At 40.9% G+C, this 20398-nt stretch overlaps 1 protein-coding gene across 4 annotated transcripts in view; it reads right to left on the bottom strand.

The window, feature by feature from the left end:
- tnrc18 (trinucleotide repeat containing 18) overlaps positions 1 to 20398 on the bottom strand; it is a 96533-nt gene that overhangs the window by 46288 nt on the left and 29847 nt on the right. For all 4 annotated transcript variants that reach the window (XM_061884802.1, XM_061884801.1, XM_061884803.1 and 1 more), the window contains exons 3-5: positions 12595 to 12735; positions 3229 to 3330; positions 1405 to 3120 (exon numbers count right to left, since the gene is read on the bottom strand). In XM_061884802.1, coding sequence (XP_061740786.1) covers positions 1405 to 3120; positions 3229 to 3330; positions 12595 to 12735 — 1959 coding nt within the window. The remainder of the gene's footprint in view (positions 1 to 1404; positions 3121 to 3228; positions 3331 to 12594; positions 12736 to 20398) is intronic.

Genomic DNA, 20398 nt, shown 5'->3' with positions numbered 1-20398 from the left:
TCACTACCGTTACCAGGGTTACAGGGAGCCTGGCCCACATTCTATCCTCATGTGTGCATCGCAACGCCAGCAATTAGCCACCACCTTTTCTACTTTGTGCACCCCCATCTACTCTAATACTTCTTCTACACTTTTTTACAACCCACCACAACTCTTTCTTTAGCCACCACCTTTTCTACTTTGTGCACCCCTATCTACTCTAATACTTCTTCTACACTTTTTTACAACCCACCACAACTCTTTCTTCACATCTATCAACATATTGATCCCTGTTCATCTGCCCACCTCGCCTATATCTCTCCCTCTTAACTCGCCTCTCTCCTCATCCCTGCATCCACGCCCCCTTCTGTTTGTATTTTCAGAGTAAATCCTCAGCTGTTTGTTCAGAGCTTCTTTTAGGCTGGCTCTTCGGGCAATCACTCTACCCCAGTGAGGGGTAAAACAAAGCCCCTTACAGGCATTGACGTGCATGCACAATCAAATGCTAATAAACACTCAATGAGTCATCTCGGGTACCTCACAAAAACTCAGTCTTTCACATACACATTAACAAAGTCCATCACTCTCAAGGCCGATCATTGCTTAGCAACCAACCAATGCTCTTTTTGTCATCCAATGTTTATTTGTAGCTTTTAGCTGCACTCTGTAATGCCATGTTTAATGCAGAGTGGGTGGAGGGGTTGTTGGGAACTGGAGAAAGCCTACAAGCTGCAGAAAAGAGCAAAAAGGGAGAAAGGGGGCCCTGACGTGGGACAAGGAGGGAGTGCTTTGCCAAATAACCTCTCAGAAGGAGACACATTGAAGGAAATGAAAAGAAAAGGTAGAAGATGAAAAAAACTTGGAGCTGTGACAGATAGAAAAGAGAGCAAGGGATAAAAACAGGAGAAGATAAAAGATAGAAGGATGGAGAAGGAGCAATGCCGAAAAGAGCCCAAAAACAAAATGCATCAGATGAGTGAATGAAATTAGCAATCTGGGCAAAAACCATTCCAATCACATTATATGCATGAATGCCTTCAAGTCAAACAGAGCTGACTAGGAGCCAAAGTAAAATGAATCATTCATAATTCATAGAAATCAAAATGAGGAATGATTTGCTCCTGGTTCATTTCACGAAATAGATCCGGGCTCCCTGCAGTAACACTGGGAGGGAGCTGCGGTCAAGTGTGTGATTTGAAAGTAAAAGGTAAAAGAAAGTTTAGTATGGAATATATCGGTAAGGCGCATACTTTTCCCTGCCAGACACTTGAAAATATAAATCCATTTGTGATTTTCTGAAGTGATTCACTTCCAAAACAAATGAAAAAAGAGCACACGTTTGAGGGGTTTCAGTTGAGTTTTTAAGAGGACTGTACATGCAGCACACAAAATAAATATGTGTTCAGTTTATTACAGCCAAATTACCTTTAATAGCCGTTGGCATCAGGGGTCTCTGATTGTCTGAGGGTCCGCTGGTCGGTTTACTGTTGCTGCTGTCTCTCTGTCGGGCCACGGCAACAGCAATGCCAACTGGTGGGTGGCGCACCTCTCCCTCTGCCTCCCTGCCGAAGGAGCGGGCGCTATCGGGCCGGTCTTGCTCCCTTTTCAGCTGGGGGGGGACCCTCAGCGACCCAGTACCGCTTGATCCTAGAGATAACCGTTCTCGTTCTCTTTCCCGCTCTTCCGTCCCGATGCTAGCCAAACCTCCGAAGGGGCCTCGGGTGTCTGCTGTGTGCCTCGACGATGAGGAGGAGCAAGAGGAGGTACCCTCAGCAGCAAAATTCCCACTGTATTTAATGAGACTCTGCATGGCTGAAATCTCTGGGGGACCAGAAGCCGCCTCAGCAGCTCCCCCACTGGACACTCCAGGTCGGTAGAGGGCTGACGGGTCCAGGTAGAGCCTCTGACTTCCTTCCTCACACTTGCGGCTCTGTCCATGTTCGGTGGGGTGTGTTTGAGGGGAATGTCTGTGTGAGTGAGAATTACTGGTGGGTCGATTGGTTGGATGTGGGGAATGGGAAATGTGTGTGTGTGTCGTCTGACCCTGTGTGGAAGGGAGTGTGTGTCCGTGTTGGGCAGCGAGGGCGGCCATGTGACTGGTAGCATATTTGGCCAACGGACTGATGGAATTCCAATTTCGCTCCGCCCCAGCCCGCTCTAGACCCAAACGACTTGAGTGCTTGGACAGGTCCCGAGCCTCCGGGCTAAACCTTGATTGATTGGACGAGTGAGACGACTCCAAGCCTTGTTTGCCGATAGAACCGTTGGAACAGATTACAGAGCCTTCCTCTCGATGATTGCTTGAGTCGCCAGACTGGGCTAGACGGGGATGTTCTAACAGGCTCCTCTCAGGAAGTCTGTAGCCTTCCCGTTCCAGCTCTTTGTCACTCTCCTGATCTCTGTGTTTGTCGCCGTGCTTGTTGTCACGGGCCTTCGATGCGATCTGGATCGGCCCGACCCGCTCGTCATAAACCTCCACAGAAGGCACATATGTCGGTGCGCTGACTCTTTGCTCTCTCATGGACTCTCTGGGCGTGTGGGGGTGGGGCAAAGCAGCAACGGAGGGAGGGAGGGTGTAGGAGAGGGGGAGCATCCCCGCTGATGTGGAGTTATTCTTCCTTTGTCGTTCTGACTGAGAGGACGTCAGCAAGTTTGAGTTATTAGAGTTTCCGTTTTGTGAGTGATGGTGGGCCCCCTCCCGACTCCCTCTGTCCGATTCTTGTCCGAGGAGCCGGGCCATGCCTCCGCCTCCGCCCCCACCTGGGGGGAAGGAGGACAGCGTAGGTGACGGCCTAGACCTGGGCTCCACTGTGGAGGGCTGAGAGTGGGATTTCTGTTGATGGTGGTGTGGAGGCAACGACCAACCATCTCGCTCCGTCTCCCTTTCACTCTCTTTCTCTCGCTCCCCAACACGCATACGTCGGTCTTCCTCACTCCTGCCGTCCAGTGTGAGGTCCACCATGCCATGCGGTCGCAGCTCCTCTCTTGATCGCTCTCTGTCCCTGTCCCTGTCTCTGTCTCCCCTGTACGACCGGTCTCGGGTTGCCTTTTGGGGCAGTGTCGAGCTGGACATTGTCCTTGGGGGAGCAGATGGAGGGTGGAGGGATGACTGACTAATAGCAGCTGGCAGGAAAAAGCTCTCTGAAAATACACAAAATCAGACATAAGTACTAACATAATTACTTCAAGAAGAAAATGCAAAACTGGCAGCCATATTTACACAAGGGGGGCGGGGAGGTAGCGACTGACCTTTATGAGCGTCATAGAGGTGATTTTGGGAGATGGCTGGAGGGTCCAAATGTCCCAATGACAGGTAGGGGCTGGAGTACAGGCTCCCATGAAGGGGGTAGCCTAGAGACACAAACACAACACACTGAAGATCATGACAGTCATTTATTTTAATGATCATGTCCTTGATGCCATACAGACACTGAAGAGGGTTAATGTTTAGAATAGCTTAGGGCTGTACCGTTTTGGCCAAAATAATAACCAGAACTACTTTTATCAATATTGAAATAACAATTATTCCATCCATCCATTTTTTACCGCTTGTCCCTCTCGGGGTCGCGGAGGTGGCTGGAGCTTATCTCCACTGCATTCAGGCAGAAGGAGAGGTACACCTTGGACAAGTTGCCACCTAATCGCAGGGCCAACACAGTTGGAAAGACAACATTCACACTCACATTCAGACATTAGGGCCACTTTAGTGTTACCAATCAACCTATCCCCAATTGAATGTATTTGGAGGTAGGAGGAAGCTGGAGTACCTGGAGGGAACCCACTCAGTCACGGAGAACATGTAAACTCCACACAGAAAGACCCTGAGCCCGGGGATCGAACCCAGGACCTTCTTATTGTAAGGCACATTAAAATGTGTACTTTAAAAGTGACCGTTTTTTGAAAATGATTAGTTTCAGCTCCAACATTAAATTGAGTGTTGCTACTACTAGAACACGCAGAAAATGTGTGCCTGTGCGTACTGAAACAAAGATTGTGGATGACTGACAAGAGGCTCTTTGTTAATACATTTGTATTTCTACGTTTGAATATACATGCTCAGTTGCTGACCTCTCAAAGCCATATACTAAGACATAGCAATTATAAATGACGACAAAGTTATTAAGTTCATTTTCATTTACCATTCCAATTACTGACTCGTTGACTATCAGCCTAGGCCTACAATTGTATTATGAAATTATGAAATGGATGATACTGATAAAAAGCTTTTTCACTAATGTCTCAAAAGCACTTTATAGTAAAACCTTTACATAGATTATGGTGGTGGTAAGCTTCATTTATACCGGTGTGAGTGGCATTGGCAACAAAGTGGGCGCAGTGACAAGGATGACAGGAACTGGAATTGAACCAGGAACCCTCAAATTTCTGGAAGGCCACTCTACCCACTGGGCCACTCCGCCCCAATTATCAAAACATTTTAATGCCTCTGGACATCGGATTTAACGCTTTCAAATGGCATTAAAGTCCTTAATTTTCGCAAAATCCTTTTAATGACTAAACGCTTTTTAATGGCCCACGGAAACCCTGGCATAATAAGACAGATGTGCAACATACAGTGACTTAAATGCAGGTACATGCAGATTTTTTGATGCAGTGCTTTTATTGCCAAGTTAATACTGTGAATCTGTTAATCAAGTTTATTTTCAACCCTGACTGGAAAAAAAGCAAAGATATTTGTCTTTAAGATTAATACTTAACAGTGGAATATTTTAAATAATTACCGTATTTTCTGGACCATAGGGCGCACCGGATTATAAGGCGCGCTGTCGATGAGCAGGTCTAGTCAGGTCTATTTTCATACAAAAGGCACACCGGATTATAGGGCGCATTAAAGTGGTCGTATTATCTTTTTTTTTTCCAAAGTGAAAACCCCTCTTTGTGGTCTACATAACATGTAATGGTGGTTCTTTGGTCAAAATTTTTCATAGATTATGTTTTACAGATCATCTTCAAGCCGCTTTCTGACAGTCGCTTCAGGCTGCACTGCTTTGTGGGCGGTCTTATTTACTTGGCTCACCTTCGACAGCGTCTTTCACCGTCGTCTGTGTTGTAGCAGTGTAGCGCGCAAGGACGGGAGTGGAAGACGTTTCAAAATCTGGATCTAACCGTTTTAAAGACATTCTGACTTGACTTCACTCAATAACGGAGCAGCATCTCCATCGTGGCTCACTAGTGCAATAACGCCGGAAATGTGTCCCAGGAAAAAAGTCAGACCGGAACTCTCTAATAACTAACTTTCCTTGGGTAAATAATGTAAACCAGTGGTCCCCAACCACCGCGCAGCAGCCCCTCGATTGGTACCGGGCCGCGAAAAAAAATAAAATGATTTTTTTTATTATTAAATCAACATAAAAAACACAAGATACACTTACAATTAGTGCACCAACCCAATAAAACTCCCTTTTTCGTGACAAAAACCTCCCTTTTTCATGAAAAAGAAAAAAAAAAGAAAAGAAAAGAAAAGAATCCCAAATACAGCATGTACTCAGAATGCCAGATAATATGTCTTACCTTATACACACACACACACACCATAATAAAACTATGTTAAAGCACAGTACAATCCCTCAAGCGCTGCGGCTTCATAGCTTACCAAAGTCGTACTAAAACATTTTGATCGATTTTTGAGCATTGTGTGTAATGTTCTATATCAGGGGTCGGGAACCTTTTTGGCTGAGAGAGGCATACAAGCCAAATATTTTAAAAGTATTTCCGTGAGAGCCATACATACATACATACATATACATACATATATATATATATATATATATATATATATATATATATATATATATATATACATATATATATATATATATATATATATATATATATATATGTCTTGATTGGATTATCCAGAGAATAGTGCTCGATACCGTGGTAGAGCGCAATATGTAGGTGTGAGAAAAAAAGTAGTCTTGTGATTATTTTCCCACACCTACATATATATATATATATATATATACAGTATATATATAATTTTTTTTAACACTGAATACAACTAAATGCGTCCATTTTTAAGTAAGACCAACATTTTTAGAGGATAATAAGTCTCTTATTTGTTTTAATAACATTGTTATTCTGAAGCTAAGCTACAATAAATAAAATACTTCTTACCATTAATGCGACTTCTTGAACAGGTGCGGTAGATATCGGATGGATGGTTTAAAATGCATGACAATGTTTTATATTTTGAACGTTATTTTTAACACTGTGATTACCAGCGGAGTTTTTCATTACTTATCGTGTTAAGCAATGTCAGATAAGATTTATCTGAGAGCCAGGTGCAGTCATCAAAAGAGCCACATCTGGCTCTAGAGCCATAGGTTCCCTACCCATGTTCTATATTTTACAATGGAACATATAAATGGGTTGTACTTGTATAGCGCTTTTCTACCTTCAAGGTACTCAAAGCGCTTTGACACTACTTCCACATTTACCCATTCACACACACATTCACACAATGATGGATGGAGCTGCCATGGAAGGTGCTAACCAGCACCCATCAAGAGCAAGGGTGAAGTGTCTTGCTCAGGACACAACGGACGTGACGAGGTTGGTACTAGGTGGGGGGATTGAACCAGGGACCCTCGGGTTGCGCAAGGCCACTCTGCCACTGCGCCACGCCGTCCCCAATATAACAAACATATATCTCCTGTGTCACTGACATCTACTTTGCCCTCCTTATCATTTCACTATGTACCAAATAATATAGCTTTGAGGTCAGTAAGCACAACCAAAATGATTCCGTATATTAGGCGCACCGGTTATAAGGCGCAATGTCGAGTTTTGAGAAAATTAAGGGATTTTAAGGGTGCCTTATCGTCCGAAAAATACAGTAATTAAAACTTTGGGAAAGGGTGGGGCGTGGTTTCATTTGCAATCTGGGAAAGCCTCCACACAAACATCTTGCAGACAAACTTAAAAAAATTAGTTATAAAATTGACTGTGGAGCAAATTTCACACAATATTTCCACGAAAGTATGCTCAATACATATTATCTGGACTGCAAAGAAGTGTTTTAAATTAGGCCTGTCAAAACGAACAAGTTACCTCATCTGAATAATCACAAAAAACATTGCATTAATAACTATGTACACACTTCAAATTATGCCATTTACTTTGGCCGTTTAAGCTTTTTTACCTTAACTGCTAAAGGCCAGTGATCAGAGCAATACGTACATACGTACATAAATGAGTGAGGAGACTTCTGACTGGTGTGCTTGCTAACAAGTTTCACTCCAAAACAGATACAACTTTTACCAAGTTCCCTGCAAATAAATGACGTATATTCAATTAAAACTTTTGAAAATGTTGCTGGATGACATTCTGAGAATGAAATTGCATTTGTGTACAAATACTGGGGTCTTTTATAAAGCACATTTCAAATATGTAAGTAAGTAATTACCTGTGATTACTCTTGAGTAATTCAAACTCCAGAGAGTTAATGAGATTTGTTTTAATTAATTATTTGACAGTACTATTTTAAATATAGATTAAAATAATTATCCATCCAAAATGGATGGATGAATGGATGGATGTAAGGATGGATTAAAATCATTAACCATACAGTAAATCATTAACCATACAGTAAACTTCTGATGAAGTATTTCATATTTGAGTTCCTTAATGAGAAATTACTTAAAAAGGTTATTCAAGAATGGGAAATGGGAAAGTTAGCAGCAGTTCCTCTTAGTCATTTTAGTTGAAGTAATTATAGAACATTACATCTATCTGAGGAAATCAACATACTGCAAATTAATCCATTTAATTGCTACTTTCATAAAGCAATGCAACATACAGCAAATTAGTTAATGCGATGTAGCCTATTAGAGCAGCAAGCTGTTGTTTTCCCTAATGACCCAAGTCTAATGATAGTCTCCATCACATACATCTTACCACACATTTCCATAAAAGTTCAAAGGAATGATATTGGTTTATCCATAACTCTAAATATTAATGTGATATTTTTCCTCTGAAAAAACTAATTCCCATTTGGATTATTTGCGTTTTACATCCATTGAAGTTGTGCACAGGAATAAAATGAAAGAAAAGTGGGTCAGAGTGAGAATGTTTATCTAAGCGGACTATTTAAGCATGACAGGATCTGGCAAATCCCGTGTCAGACTCCGCACACACTTTTCTTTGAAAATGTTCTGAGGGTCACCTCCACCTCACATGCGCTCAGTTGTTTCATTCATAGGGTCAGCAGTGGGCACAAGTCTGCCTGACAGTCAGCTGTTGCTCTTAGAGACCTGACCTTAATATAGAAAAGAAGCGCTGTCTTTTATTTCTCCGCTTGTATTTCCTAAGGTGTCACTAAAAATTCCCACAAGCCCGAGAACACCGTGCCCAAGCATCTCGAAAAACGGTGCAGCCATTGCAGCGTGAAACGCTAAAGCGCAGAACTGACAAATAAATCTGTCTATGGTATACGAGTAAGAAATTGAGAGGCGAGCAGTGGGGGTGTCAGTGGATGGGGGACTGCACAAAAGGTAGAAATATAAACAGGATAAATGCATGCTTCTTTCAAACATTGCAAACAACTACTATTGATCTTGCGCAGCTTTCATACAGAGCTCCTGAGAAGCCTTGGTGTGTCTAGAGCATAACCAAAATCTGCCTCTTAACAGCTGCCCGGAAACACTTAGTTTTTTCTAACTTAACTGCTCCCACAGGCAGACATCAGGCATTAAGAAATTGTGAAGGATTCTATTCATATCTGAGTCTATGGCTTAATAAATCGGCAGGAGGATTTAAGCTGCACTGGCAAAAGATCAAGGTGCCTTAATATAGGCTAAATGGTGGGTAAAAATTATTGTTGTCTCCTGAATATCAAGTCAGTCAGGGTTTTTGTACCTCACACTTTTTCTGTGAGGTACAAATAATCCATCCATCCATCCATTTTTCTACCGCTTATTCCCTTTTGGGGTAGCAGGGGCCGCTGGCGCCTATCTCAGCTACAATTGGGCGGAAGGCGGTGTACACCCTGGACAAGTCGCCACCTCATCACAGAGCCAACACAGATAGACAGACAACATTCACACTCACATTCACACACTTGGGCCAATTTTTTTGTGTATCAATCAACCTATCCCCAGGTGCATGTCTTTGGAAGTGGGAGGAAGCCGGAGTACCCGGAGGAAACCCAAGTATTCACGGGGAGAACATGCAAACTCCACACAGAAAGATCCCAAGCCTGGGATTGAACCCAGGACTGCAGGACTTTCGTATTGTGAGGCAGAGGCACTAACCCCTCTTCCACCGTGATGCCCGGTACAAATAATCATTGTTTGGTAATCTATTAAATTTCTGTGGATGCTCACATGACAATGTCCTTTACTGCACATTGGTTGAAGTGAAAAAACTGAAGCTTGGGACCACTTAAATATATACAACCAAAACAATAAACAAAATGGCTAAATAAAGTTGTTGTGACCAAAATAACCAGAGTTACCAAGTTACCATTGTTATCATGGTATTGTCGAATGTGCTCAAAAAGTGATGGCACACACACTAAAGTCTGGCGCAGTGGCAGAGTGGCTGTGTGCAACTCGAGGGTCCCTGGTTCAATCCCCACCTAGTACCAACTCGTCACGTCCGTTGTGTCCTGAGCAAAACACTTCACCCTTGCTCCTGATGGGTGCTGGTTAGCGCCTTGAATGGCAGCTCCCTCCATCAGTGTGTGAATGTGTATGTGAATGGGTAAATGTGGAAATACTGTCAAAGCGCTTTGAGTACCTTGAAGGTAGAAAAGCGCTATACAAGTACCACCCATTTATCATTTATTTTTTTAAGTTGGGACAAGCGGTAGGAAATTAGTTAAAGTTAAAGTACCAATGATTGTCACAGACACACACTAGGTGTGGTGAAATGTGTCCTCTGCATTTGACCCATCCCCTTGATCACCCCCTTGGAAGTGAGGAGCAGTGGGCAGCAGTGGGCAGCAGCGGTGCCGCACCCGCGAATCATTTTATGGTGATATAACCACCAATTCCAACCCTTGATGCTGACTGCCAAGCAGGGAGATAATGAGTCCCACTTTTATAGTCTTTGGTATGACTCGGCCGGGGTTTGGACTCAAAACCTACCAATCTCAGGGGGACACTCTAACCACTAGGCCACTGAGTAGGTTATGGACAATATACAGTACTTTCTTGGCAGAGAAAACATCAAATGTTGTTCTGGTTTTTATAGGAACCATATTATTTTTATTTGTATGTTATCTTCATCCATTTCGATTTGTAAACATTTTAAAAATGTTTTTTAATAAATGCGGATTAGGTGTCAGTTTGAGTTCATTTCCTGTTGAATGGACATCCATCTGTTTCAACTTGAAACTGTCGACTACATATTGATCACTTTGTGCAAAGACAGCGCGTTCTTTATGTCCAATATGAATGCTGCAGCTTAGTAGTTTGGACAGTAATGTGTTTATAAAAGCTTAAAGTGGGGTATGACGTCTCTTAATGGGAAAATATGTTAATTTCGCTTCTTTTCGTGTAAGCGTTAAAGTTAGCTAACAAGCTAACACTAGTCTTTCCATTTATCAAAGGGCAGTTATCAATCACTGTTTTTGGATAATTCTACTTTAGTACGGTAACATTAACTCTCAGGAGTCTTACAACAGTTTATGTACATGTTGTACAATTGCCCGCAGCTGGTGAAAAGAGCTGACCGCTCTGCCCCTTGCAGCCCGTATGCATATGGCGATTCTTGACACTGAAAAAGTTAGCCACTTAATTTTCATTTAGGGTATCAGGTGCACGCACGCACAAGCACACACACGCACGCGCACGCACACACGAACGCCCACTCTTATATTTGTTACTTTCTAGAGATCTCCAAAAAATGTCCACCTCTTTCAGACCCCCATTTTTAGATATATATAAAGATTTGTATTTACAACATTACTAATATATACATACGATGCAAACATAAAAAAGCTTGTTGTGAAAAATAGTTTGAATTTCACAAGAAAAAGGTCACAATTTCACAAGAAAAATTAAAAATTTTGGCAGTATTATAATAAGAGTTGGAATTTACTCAATAACAGTAGCAATTTTAAAAGAAAAGAGTCATAATTTTACTCGACGAAAGTCACAATTTTATAAGAAAACTTTAAAATGATGGCAATATTATAATAATTGGAATTTCACTTGGCAAAATTATGACAAGTCATCATTTTACTCAAAAAATGTCACTATTTTACAAGAACACCAAAAAAATTGCCAATATTGTGATAAAAGTCAGAGTTGTTTCATATGACAAATGTCACCATTTTGCATTAAAGAGTGATAATTTTATAAGACAATATTGCAATATTACAGAAACAGAAAGATTAAGAGATTTTTCCCAATTTTATAAGGAAAAAGTCGACACATTGTGAGGAAAAGACTGCTTTTAGTTCATTTAAAAAACATTTTTTATTGGTTTTTTATCTTCATTATTTACTTAAAGTTATTACAGTATGTCTCTATATACATATTTTTTTTATAAATTTAACTTCTTACACACACTTATCACATATGTTAGCCTGAGGGGGAGCACTTTGAATTTTTACACACACTTGTTGTTTCATATGTTAACCAAAGGGGGAGCACTTTTAAAACCGACACAGTCAATTTGAAAAATCCCTCCTTTTTGGGACCACCCATATTTTGACAGATTTCACCACCTGGGGTGCAAATGAGACATTCTCTGTTAGATGCAATGGTTTTGGGACCATGATTTTGGTCCTAACATTTTCACTGGTCATCATATGGAAGGTACTGTTCCTTCTGGATGTCTCAAGAAGAAATACAAGAACAATCTCACTCACTCACTCACTCACTCACTCGACAAAGTCAAAAAGGGGAGGACAGAGGATGACGTCCCATATGTCAAAGTCAAGGCCCGCGAGTTATCCGGCCCACGAATAAATTATCTATGGCCCGCAGGCCACTGCTTTGAAGGAAGTTTGTTTTCGTCTGAAAAATGTTTTCACTTGAAATTAGTGACAGATTCATACAATAATGTTGGATTATTCATGTAATCATTAAATAAAATACAGTACAATGTGCGATCATTTTAATATATTTTAGTAAACATTATACCATTACGGCCCTCGGCTTGTAGCAAAATTGTTTTTTTGGCCCTCTGATGTATTTGACTTTGACATCCCTGTCCTAGAAGGAGACAAAGACACCCATACCGCCACACACATACATGCATGTGTGTTGAAAAGCTAGGTCAGATGAGAGAAATTTTGAAAACTGGGACAGGAGAGGGAGATAAAGCGCATGTTGGGCAGGAGCGCTTTAAAAAAAGAACAAGCGAGGAAAACACATTAAAAGCGAGACAAGGTAGGTGAAAGTGAGACTTGGCTGACTGGAGGACACAGAAAGTGAGACACATTTAGGACAGAACTAGGAGCACAGCTACCAGCAAAGCGACCACAATTGGAAAATGATCCCAGTGGAAAAAGGGATGAAATAGAGAAGAATAAAACCTCTGGGGTGTAAAAGACTGGAGGAGCGCGGTGTCAGGACACTCATGAATACTAAAAGTATTTTGTGTCTTTTATGGTGGAGATTGATGAAGTTAGTATGTATTTACCTTCGTGCGCGTGAGATGCCCAGAGTTGAGCCATCTGCATACCACTAGGATTGGCTGATCTGTACGCAGGTTCAGAGTTCAAGGGGGAGGGGCCCTGATAACCTGACAGGAAGGGATTGGATCCTGTGGGGAAGGCATCACCTGTAAAAATGAATGAGAACTGTCAGTCTCCATAGTAACCATAACTATGAAGGTGATAAGAAACAAAGGCAATCAATACATGCTGGTACTGCTTTGTAACCTGTGCGTGTGTACAGTATACATTCAATGCCTACTGATGTTTCCATGCTGAAGAAGGTCTGTTTCATATAAGTGTAATCACAATAATGCTGAAGCCCTTCCAACCATTTTAACCAGAACCACATACTACAGTTGGAGTAGCATGAGGCAGTCCACCTCAGTGAGAGCCTTATGGGAGAACTCAGCCGGATAAATATTTTTTTTCCAAGGGCACCTTGTGTTGAGCTGAGCCGAACTATCAGAATCACAATCAGAATCAGAATCAGAATCAGAATCAGAATCAGAATCAGAATCAGAATAGTTTTGTTGCCATTGTTTGAGAACGGTTTCACAAACTACAAAATTTTCTTGGTGCAATCGTGCAACATAAAACACATAACACAGAATGTGCTACAAGGATTTGCATTTCAACGACAAATTTAAGTGAATGGCAAACATTTTCAAGTCTCCATTTATGTCATTGGCAGGACGATTGCAGCTTCTAACTGCAATGACACATATGTCAAGTTTAATATTATTTACCACATCAGGAAGAGTGTAGTAAATAATGCCGAACAATTTACACTGTCAAATATATCATACATGTGAGGGTATTTTGCTTTTTCTTTGGCTTTTTTGTGAGGATGTCACAGATATTGGTCTAAAAAAATGTGAGATTGAATCATATCAGTATTACGCGATGTGGCCTAAAATATATATAGCTATTTATATTGAAGCCTCCAGTGATAACAATAACAGCAGTATATCACAATATATTATTTGGCGGATAAATGATAATACAACAATTTCAAAATGGGTTACAAAGGTTCCTAATGTGGCTGCTGAATGCAAGGAGTATACTTTTCTGGTTGTGTTTTTTTTTGTTTCAGCGGTTATTACTGCTTGTAACCTGTGCGTGTGTACAGTATACATTCAATGCCTACTGATGTTTCCATGCTGAAGAAGGTCTGTTTCATATAAGTGTAATCACAATAATGCTGAAGCCCTTCCAACCATTTTAACCAGAACCACATACTACAGTTGGAGTAGCATGAGGCAGTCGACCTCAGTGAGAGCCTTATGGGAGAACTCAGCCAGATAAATATTTTTTTTCCAAGGGCACCTTGTGTTGAGCTGAGCCGAACTATCAGAATCAGAATCAGAATCAGAATTAGAATCAGAATAGTTTTGTTGCCATTGTTTGAGAACGGTTTCACAAACTACAAAATTTTCTTGGTGCAATCGTGCAACATAAAACACATAACACAGAATGTGCTACACGGATTTGCATTTCAACGACAAATTTAAGTGAATGGCAAACATTTTCAAGTCTCCATTTATGTCATTGGCAGGACGATTGCAGCTTCTAACTGCAATGACACATATGTCAAGTTTAATATTATTTACCACATCAGGAAGAGTGTAGTAAATAATGCCGAACAATTTACACTGTCAAATATATCATACATGTGAGGGTATTTTGCTTTTTCTTTGGCTTTTTTGTGAGGATGTCACAGATATTGGTCTAAAAAAATGTGAGATTGAATCATATCAGTATTACGCGATGTGGCCTAAAATATATATAGCTATTTATATTGAAGCCTCCAGTGATAACAATAACAGCAGTATATCACAATATATTATTTGGTGGATAAATGATAATACAACAATTTCAAAATGGGTTACAAAGGTTCCTAATGTGGCTGCTGAATGCAAGGAGTATACTTTTCTGGTTGTGTTTTTTTTGTTGTTGTAGCGGTTATTAATCTACTTGCTCATTTACTGTTAATAATTTGTTATTTTTTGATGTGACATAGCTCTATCTACACTTCTTTTGAAAAGTAATAAGCACATATTGTTCTTCTGTTTTATAGTAATTTTGGGTAATACTACAAATTTGGGTGTCGATCCAATACCAAATAGTGACAGGGTTAGAGTTAGGTTACACTATAGGTCATACAATCCTGATAATTACAGTTTTCAAGATCATTAAATGAGAATTTTCACAATTTATTATCAATATAATCAAACAAAAACACAGGACGGCAATGTAACAATATAAATTAAATACATTTCCCTATATTGGCTTTAAGTATTTTGTTTTTTGCCGTGAAAACCCTCCTGAGTCCAAGAACTTATTTCCCGAGTTTGTAAACAATACCAAAAACGACTAAAGTTTTTTGGATAACACAAAAATAGTGGTTTGCTTATCCTCATATGGTGTTTAGTTTGGCTATACTCCATCCATTCATCCTCATCCTGCAATGATGATACTTGTAAGAAACAGTTTTTTTGCTGCCATAGAGGGTTACTGACTTAGAGGTTCCCTTGCATTGTGGATGGACATTAGCCGCCAGCTCGCTACGTTGCATCGATGACACGTCGTTCTTCTGTCTCTGTCAGCTACAACATGCATTATCACGATATAACGATTGTATTAAAAATCTGCCACATTTTTACAATTATTATTGTTTATCGTCTATATTGCGTAACCCTAACCGCTATTGGTATTTCTACCAATAATTATATCGGCATGCAACATATAAACTGGGCTGTGGTCCAAATAAAAAAAAAACTTGCTGATAATATGTCTGCAACTGTGCGGTGAGTTGAAATTGAGACAGTGACAACAAGGTTGAGGTGAAAGAAGAATGGAGAAATACGTGTTTATCTGTGACAGCGTCTGAGAAGGTTAATGTGTGTTTCGATGTCAGATCAAAATCACGGCTTGAGAAAACAATCAGTTAAGAATGAAGACAAAAATGCAAAATTGTGGGATTTCTAACACCAATTTAGATGGTAGAATTATGTTTTCCAGAGATGCTTTAACGACAATTTACATCACATAGTTACTTTAGCACTATTCAACATGTCCAAAACGGAGAAGAAAGAACCTTTCTCCACGTTTATAACGGATGACTCATTCAAACCACAACTTTCACATGAGCAAAAGAAAGAAAAGTACGCGTTGAAAGAAATATACATCAAGTAGGGATGGAACGAAAACACTACGACTACAAGTGGTTAGGAACTAACAATGTTCAATTTATAATCATCCAAATATGCTTAGCAGCAAAGTAGACATCCGTCAAGGTTGTGGCTCGGAGAGCAAATGGAGTAGACAACATGTAAGCTAGCTGGATGGTTAGCTAACTCGCGAGCATGTTTTGGTGCTCCTGATTGTCTCCCTGTCCTGCAAATTCAGTGTGGTATTTAGGCAAGAGGAGCAGCGAGTAACTGCGGCTGAGACGAGTGTTCCACAAATTTTGTTTGGATCATGTTTTTATTGATATTTAATTTAAAAAATAACAGGGAAGTGATAGACACAAAAATAAAAAATTTAAACGCAGATTTAAAAAACACATAACCCAATCTAAACTTATAAAAACACATTGCTGTCTGAGCAACTAAGATATTCAATTGTGTACATTAAAAGCAAAAGCTAGGCTCTCTTATAAAGCGTGATCTACTCCGAGGAACACCAGACAGAGGTGTTACTAAGGTGCGTTCAAAGTCCGCTGAACAGAATGGAATGCAAGAACACTACCAGTGAAGCAAAACATGCAAAATAGTGGGCTTTCAAACAGTGTGTCTATACATTTTTGTTATTAAACAAACTTTGTCAGAGTGTGCAAAATCAATCAATCAATCAATCAATCAATGTTTACTTATATAGCCCTAAATCACTGGTGTCTCAAAGGGCTGCACAAACCACTACGACATCCTCGGTAGGCCCACATAAGGGCAAAGAAAACTCACACCCAGTGGGACATCGGTGACAATAATGACCCAGTGGGACGTCGGTGACAATGATGACTATGAGAACCTTGGAGAGGAGGAAAGCAATGGATGTCGAGCGGGTCTAACATGATACTGTGAAAGTTCAATCCATAATGGATCCAACACAGTCGCGAGAGTCCAGTCTAAAGCGGATCCAACACAGCAGCGAGAGTCCCGTTCATAGCGGAGCCAGCAGGAAACCATCCCAAGCGGATGCGGATCAGCAGCGCAGAGATGTCCCCAGCCGATACACAGGCAAGCAGTACATGGCCACCGGATCGGACCGGACCCCCTCCACAAGGGAGAGTGGGACATAGAAGAAAAAGAAAAGAAACGGCAGATCAACTGGTCTAAAAAGGGAGTCTATTTAAAGGCTAGAGTATACAAATGAGTTTTAAGGTGAGACTTAAATGCTTCTACTGAGGTGGCCTCTCGAACTGTTACCGGGAGGGCATTCCAGAGTACTGGAGCCCGAACAGAAAACGCTCTATAGCCCGCAGACTTTTTTTGGGCTTTGGGAATCACTAATAAGCCGGAGTCCTTTGAACGCAGATTTCTTGCCGGGACATATGGTACAATACAATCGGCAAGATAGGATGGAGCTAGACCGTGTAGTATTTTATACGTAAGTAGTAAAACCTTAAAGTCACATCTTAAGTGCACAGGAAGCCAGTGCAGGTGAGCCAGTACAGGCGTAATGTGATCAAACTTTCTTGTTCTTGTCAAAAGTCTAGCAGCCGCATTTTGTACCAACTGTAATCTTTTAATGCTAGACATGGGGAGACCCGAAAATAATACGTTACAGTAATCGAGACGAGACGTAACAAACGCATGGATAATGATCTCAGCGTCTTTAGTGGACAGAATGGAGCGAATTTTAGCGATATTACGGAGATGAAAGAAGGGCGTTTTAGTAACGCTTTTAATGTGTGCCTCAAAGGAGAGAGTTGGGTCGAAGATAATACCCAGATTCTTTACCGTGTCGCCTTGTTTAATTGTTTGGTTGTCAAATGTTAGAGTTGTATTATTAAATAGAGTTCGGTGTCTAGCAGGACCGATAATCAGCATTTCCGTTTTTTGGCGTTGAGTTGTAAGAAGTTAGCGGACATCCATTGTTTAATTTCATTAAGACACGCCTCCAGCTGACTACAATCCGGCGTGTTGGTCAGCTTTAGGGGCATGTAGAGTTGGGTGTCATCAGCATAACAGTGAAAGCTAACACCGTATTTGCGTATGATGTCACCTAGCGGCAGCATGTAGATGCTGAAGAGTGCAGGGCCAAGGACTGAACTCTGGGGAACTCCACACGTTACCTTAACGTAGTCCGAGGTCACATTGTTATGGGAGACACACTGCATCCTATCAGTAAGATAAGAGTTAAACCAAGACAGGGCTAAGTCTGACATACCAATTCGTGTTTTGATACGTTCTAATAAAATATTATGATCGACAGTATCGAAAGCAGCGCTAAGATCGAGGAGCAGCAACATAGATGACGCATCAGAATCCATCGTTAGCAATAGATCATTAGTCATTTTTGCGAGGGCTGTCTCCGTGGAGTGATTTGCCCTGAAACCGGATTGAAAGGTTTCACATAGATTGTTAGACGCTAAGTGTTCATTTAACTGCTCCGCAACAATGTTTACGAGGATTTTTGAAATAAAGGGAAGGTGAGACACCGGTCGGTAGTTTACCATGAGGTCAGGATCGACGTTAGGTCTTTTAAGAAGAGGATGAATAACCGCTTTTTTGAATGCTAGGGGAACAGTGCCCGAGGAGAGTGATAAGTTTATAATATTTAGCACTGATGGACCTAATAATACAAAGAGCTCCTTGATCAGTTTCCCAGGAAGAGGGTCAAGTAAACATGTTGTTTGTTTTATTCCATTTACACGTTGTAACAATTCCTCTAATGTTATTTCCTCAAAACGAGAGAAACTATTTTGGAGGGCAGTATCCGCCGTATATACCATCGTGTCAGTGTTAATAGAACCCCGTTGTAGCTGGGACGCATTGTCTTTAATCTCCTTTCTAATGACTTCAATTTTCTTACTAAAGAATTGCATAAAGTCATCAGCTGAGTGGGTTGAGCTACTGGAAGGGGTCCCTTGTTGGGTTAGCGATGCTACCGTACTAAACAAAAATTTAGGATCGTTTTTATTACGGTGGATGAGATTCGAGTAATATTTAGGACATTCAACAATACTGCTATAACCGTGATCATTTTGGTCACAATATTTGTGATATGAAATTAGGGCTGGGAGATATGGCCTTTTTTTAATGTCGCAATATATTTATAGCTCTCGATATTTTGCCTTGGCCTTGAATTAACACTTGATACATATAACCACACCAGTATGACGATTCCATGTGTCTACATTAAACATTCTTGTTCATACTGCATTAATATATGCTCATTTTAAACTTTCATGCAGAGAAGGAAATCACAACTAAAAAACCCATTACAGTGTTGATCTGGAAATGTTTGCTGGTGGCCCACACTAGGGCTGGGCGATATATCGATATACGTGATATATCGTGGGTTTGTCTATGTGCGATATAGAAAATGACTATCGTAATATTTGAGTATACGTTCTCACGCCGTTGTTTTTAGCTGCGGGCATTAAACTACAGGCCCTTCCCACTCTTTGTGTCTCCTCACAGACAGCAAGCGCACAAACTTACACACGTCACATACTGTCACGTCATACGTCACATACGTATACGCAGTCGCCCAGCAGAGAGGTAGCAGCGTGGCTAACGTTAGCTGTGATGCTAGCGGACTCGGAGGTGCTGATTCTCATCCCAGTCGAGTGGTAATACGAGAGAAAGAAAGTGCGAATATGGTAAAAAATGAAGGAAGAATTAATTCCCAGGAAAAACAGCACAGGGTCCATCGTCTGGCGGTGGTTTGGCTTCAAGCGGGAATATGTTGAACAAACAACCGTAATTTGTCAAGTGTGGGGCTACCAAAAGTAGCAATACTGCTAATATGTAGCATCATTTGAAAAGTCACCTGCTAATAACTTTAATAAAAACAGTTTTGGTAAATTGACTAAATCGTGATTTCCTTCTCTGCATGAAAGTTTAAAATGAGCAGATATTAATGCAGTATGAACAAAAATGTTTTAATGTAGACACATATAATCATCATACTGCTGTGATTATATGCATCAAGTGTTCATTTAAGGCTAAGGCAAAATACAGAAATATATATCGTATATTGCAATATGGCCTAAAAATATCGCAATATTAAAAAAAGGCCATATTGCCCAGCCCTAGCCCACAGCATTTTGATGGTGTGGGCATTTGGCACCGAATGGAGATGTTGACATGCGGAGTAGTCACACTTCATTCTCTAGTGGGTGACTTTTCAAATGATGCTACATAATAGCAGTAATGCTACTTTTTATAGCAACGCTTTTGTCCCACACTTGACAAATTACGGCTGTATGTTCGACATATTCCCACTTGAAGCCAAACCACCGCCAGACGATGGACCCCCTGCTGTTTTTTTGGGGAATTAATTTTTTTCCTTCATTCGCACCTTCTTTCTCTTGTATTACCACTCGCACAGCTCTGCTAGCATCATAGCTAACATTACTCATGCTGCTACCTCTCTACTCCGCGAGGGCGTATACGTATGTGACGTATGACGTGACAGTATGTGACGTATGTAAGAAGGTGCGCTTGCTGTCTGTGAGAAGGAGAGACAAGAAAGAGTGAGGTAGTGTAATGCCAGCAGCTAAAAGCAACTGCGTGAGAACGTATACTCGCGTATCACCATATAGTCATTTTCTATATC

Source organism: Nerophis ophidion, linkage group LG23 (genome assembly GCF_033978795.1).
Source record: "Nerophis ophidion isolate RoL-2023_Sa linkage group LG23, RoL_Noph_v1.0, whole genome shotgun sequence".
NCBI lineage: Eukaryota > Metazoa > Chordata > Actinopteri > Syngnathiformes > Syngnathidae > Nerophis > Nerophis ophidion.
This window is presented reverse-complemented; position numbering and strand designations above follow the sequence as displayed.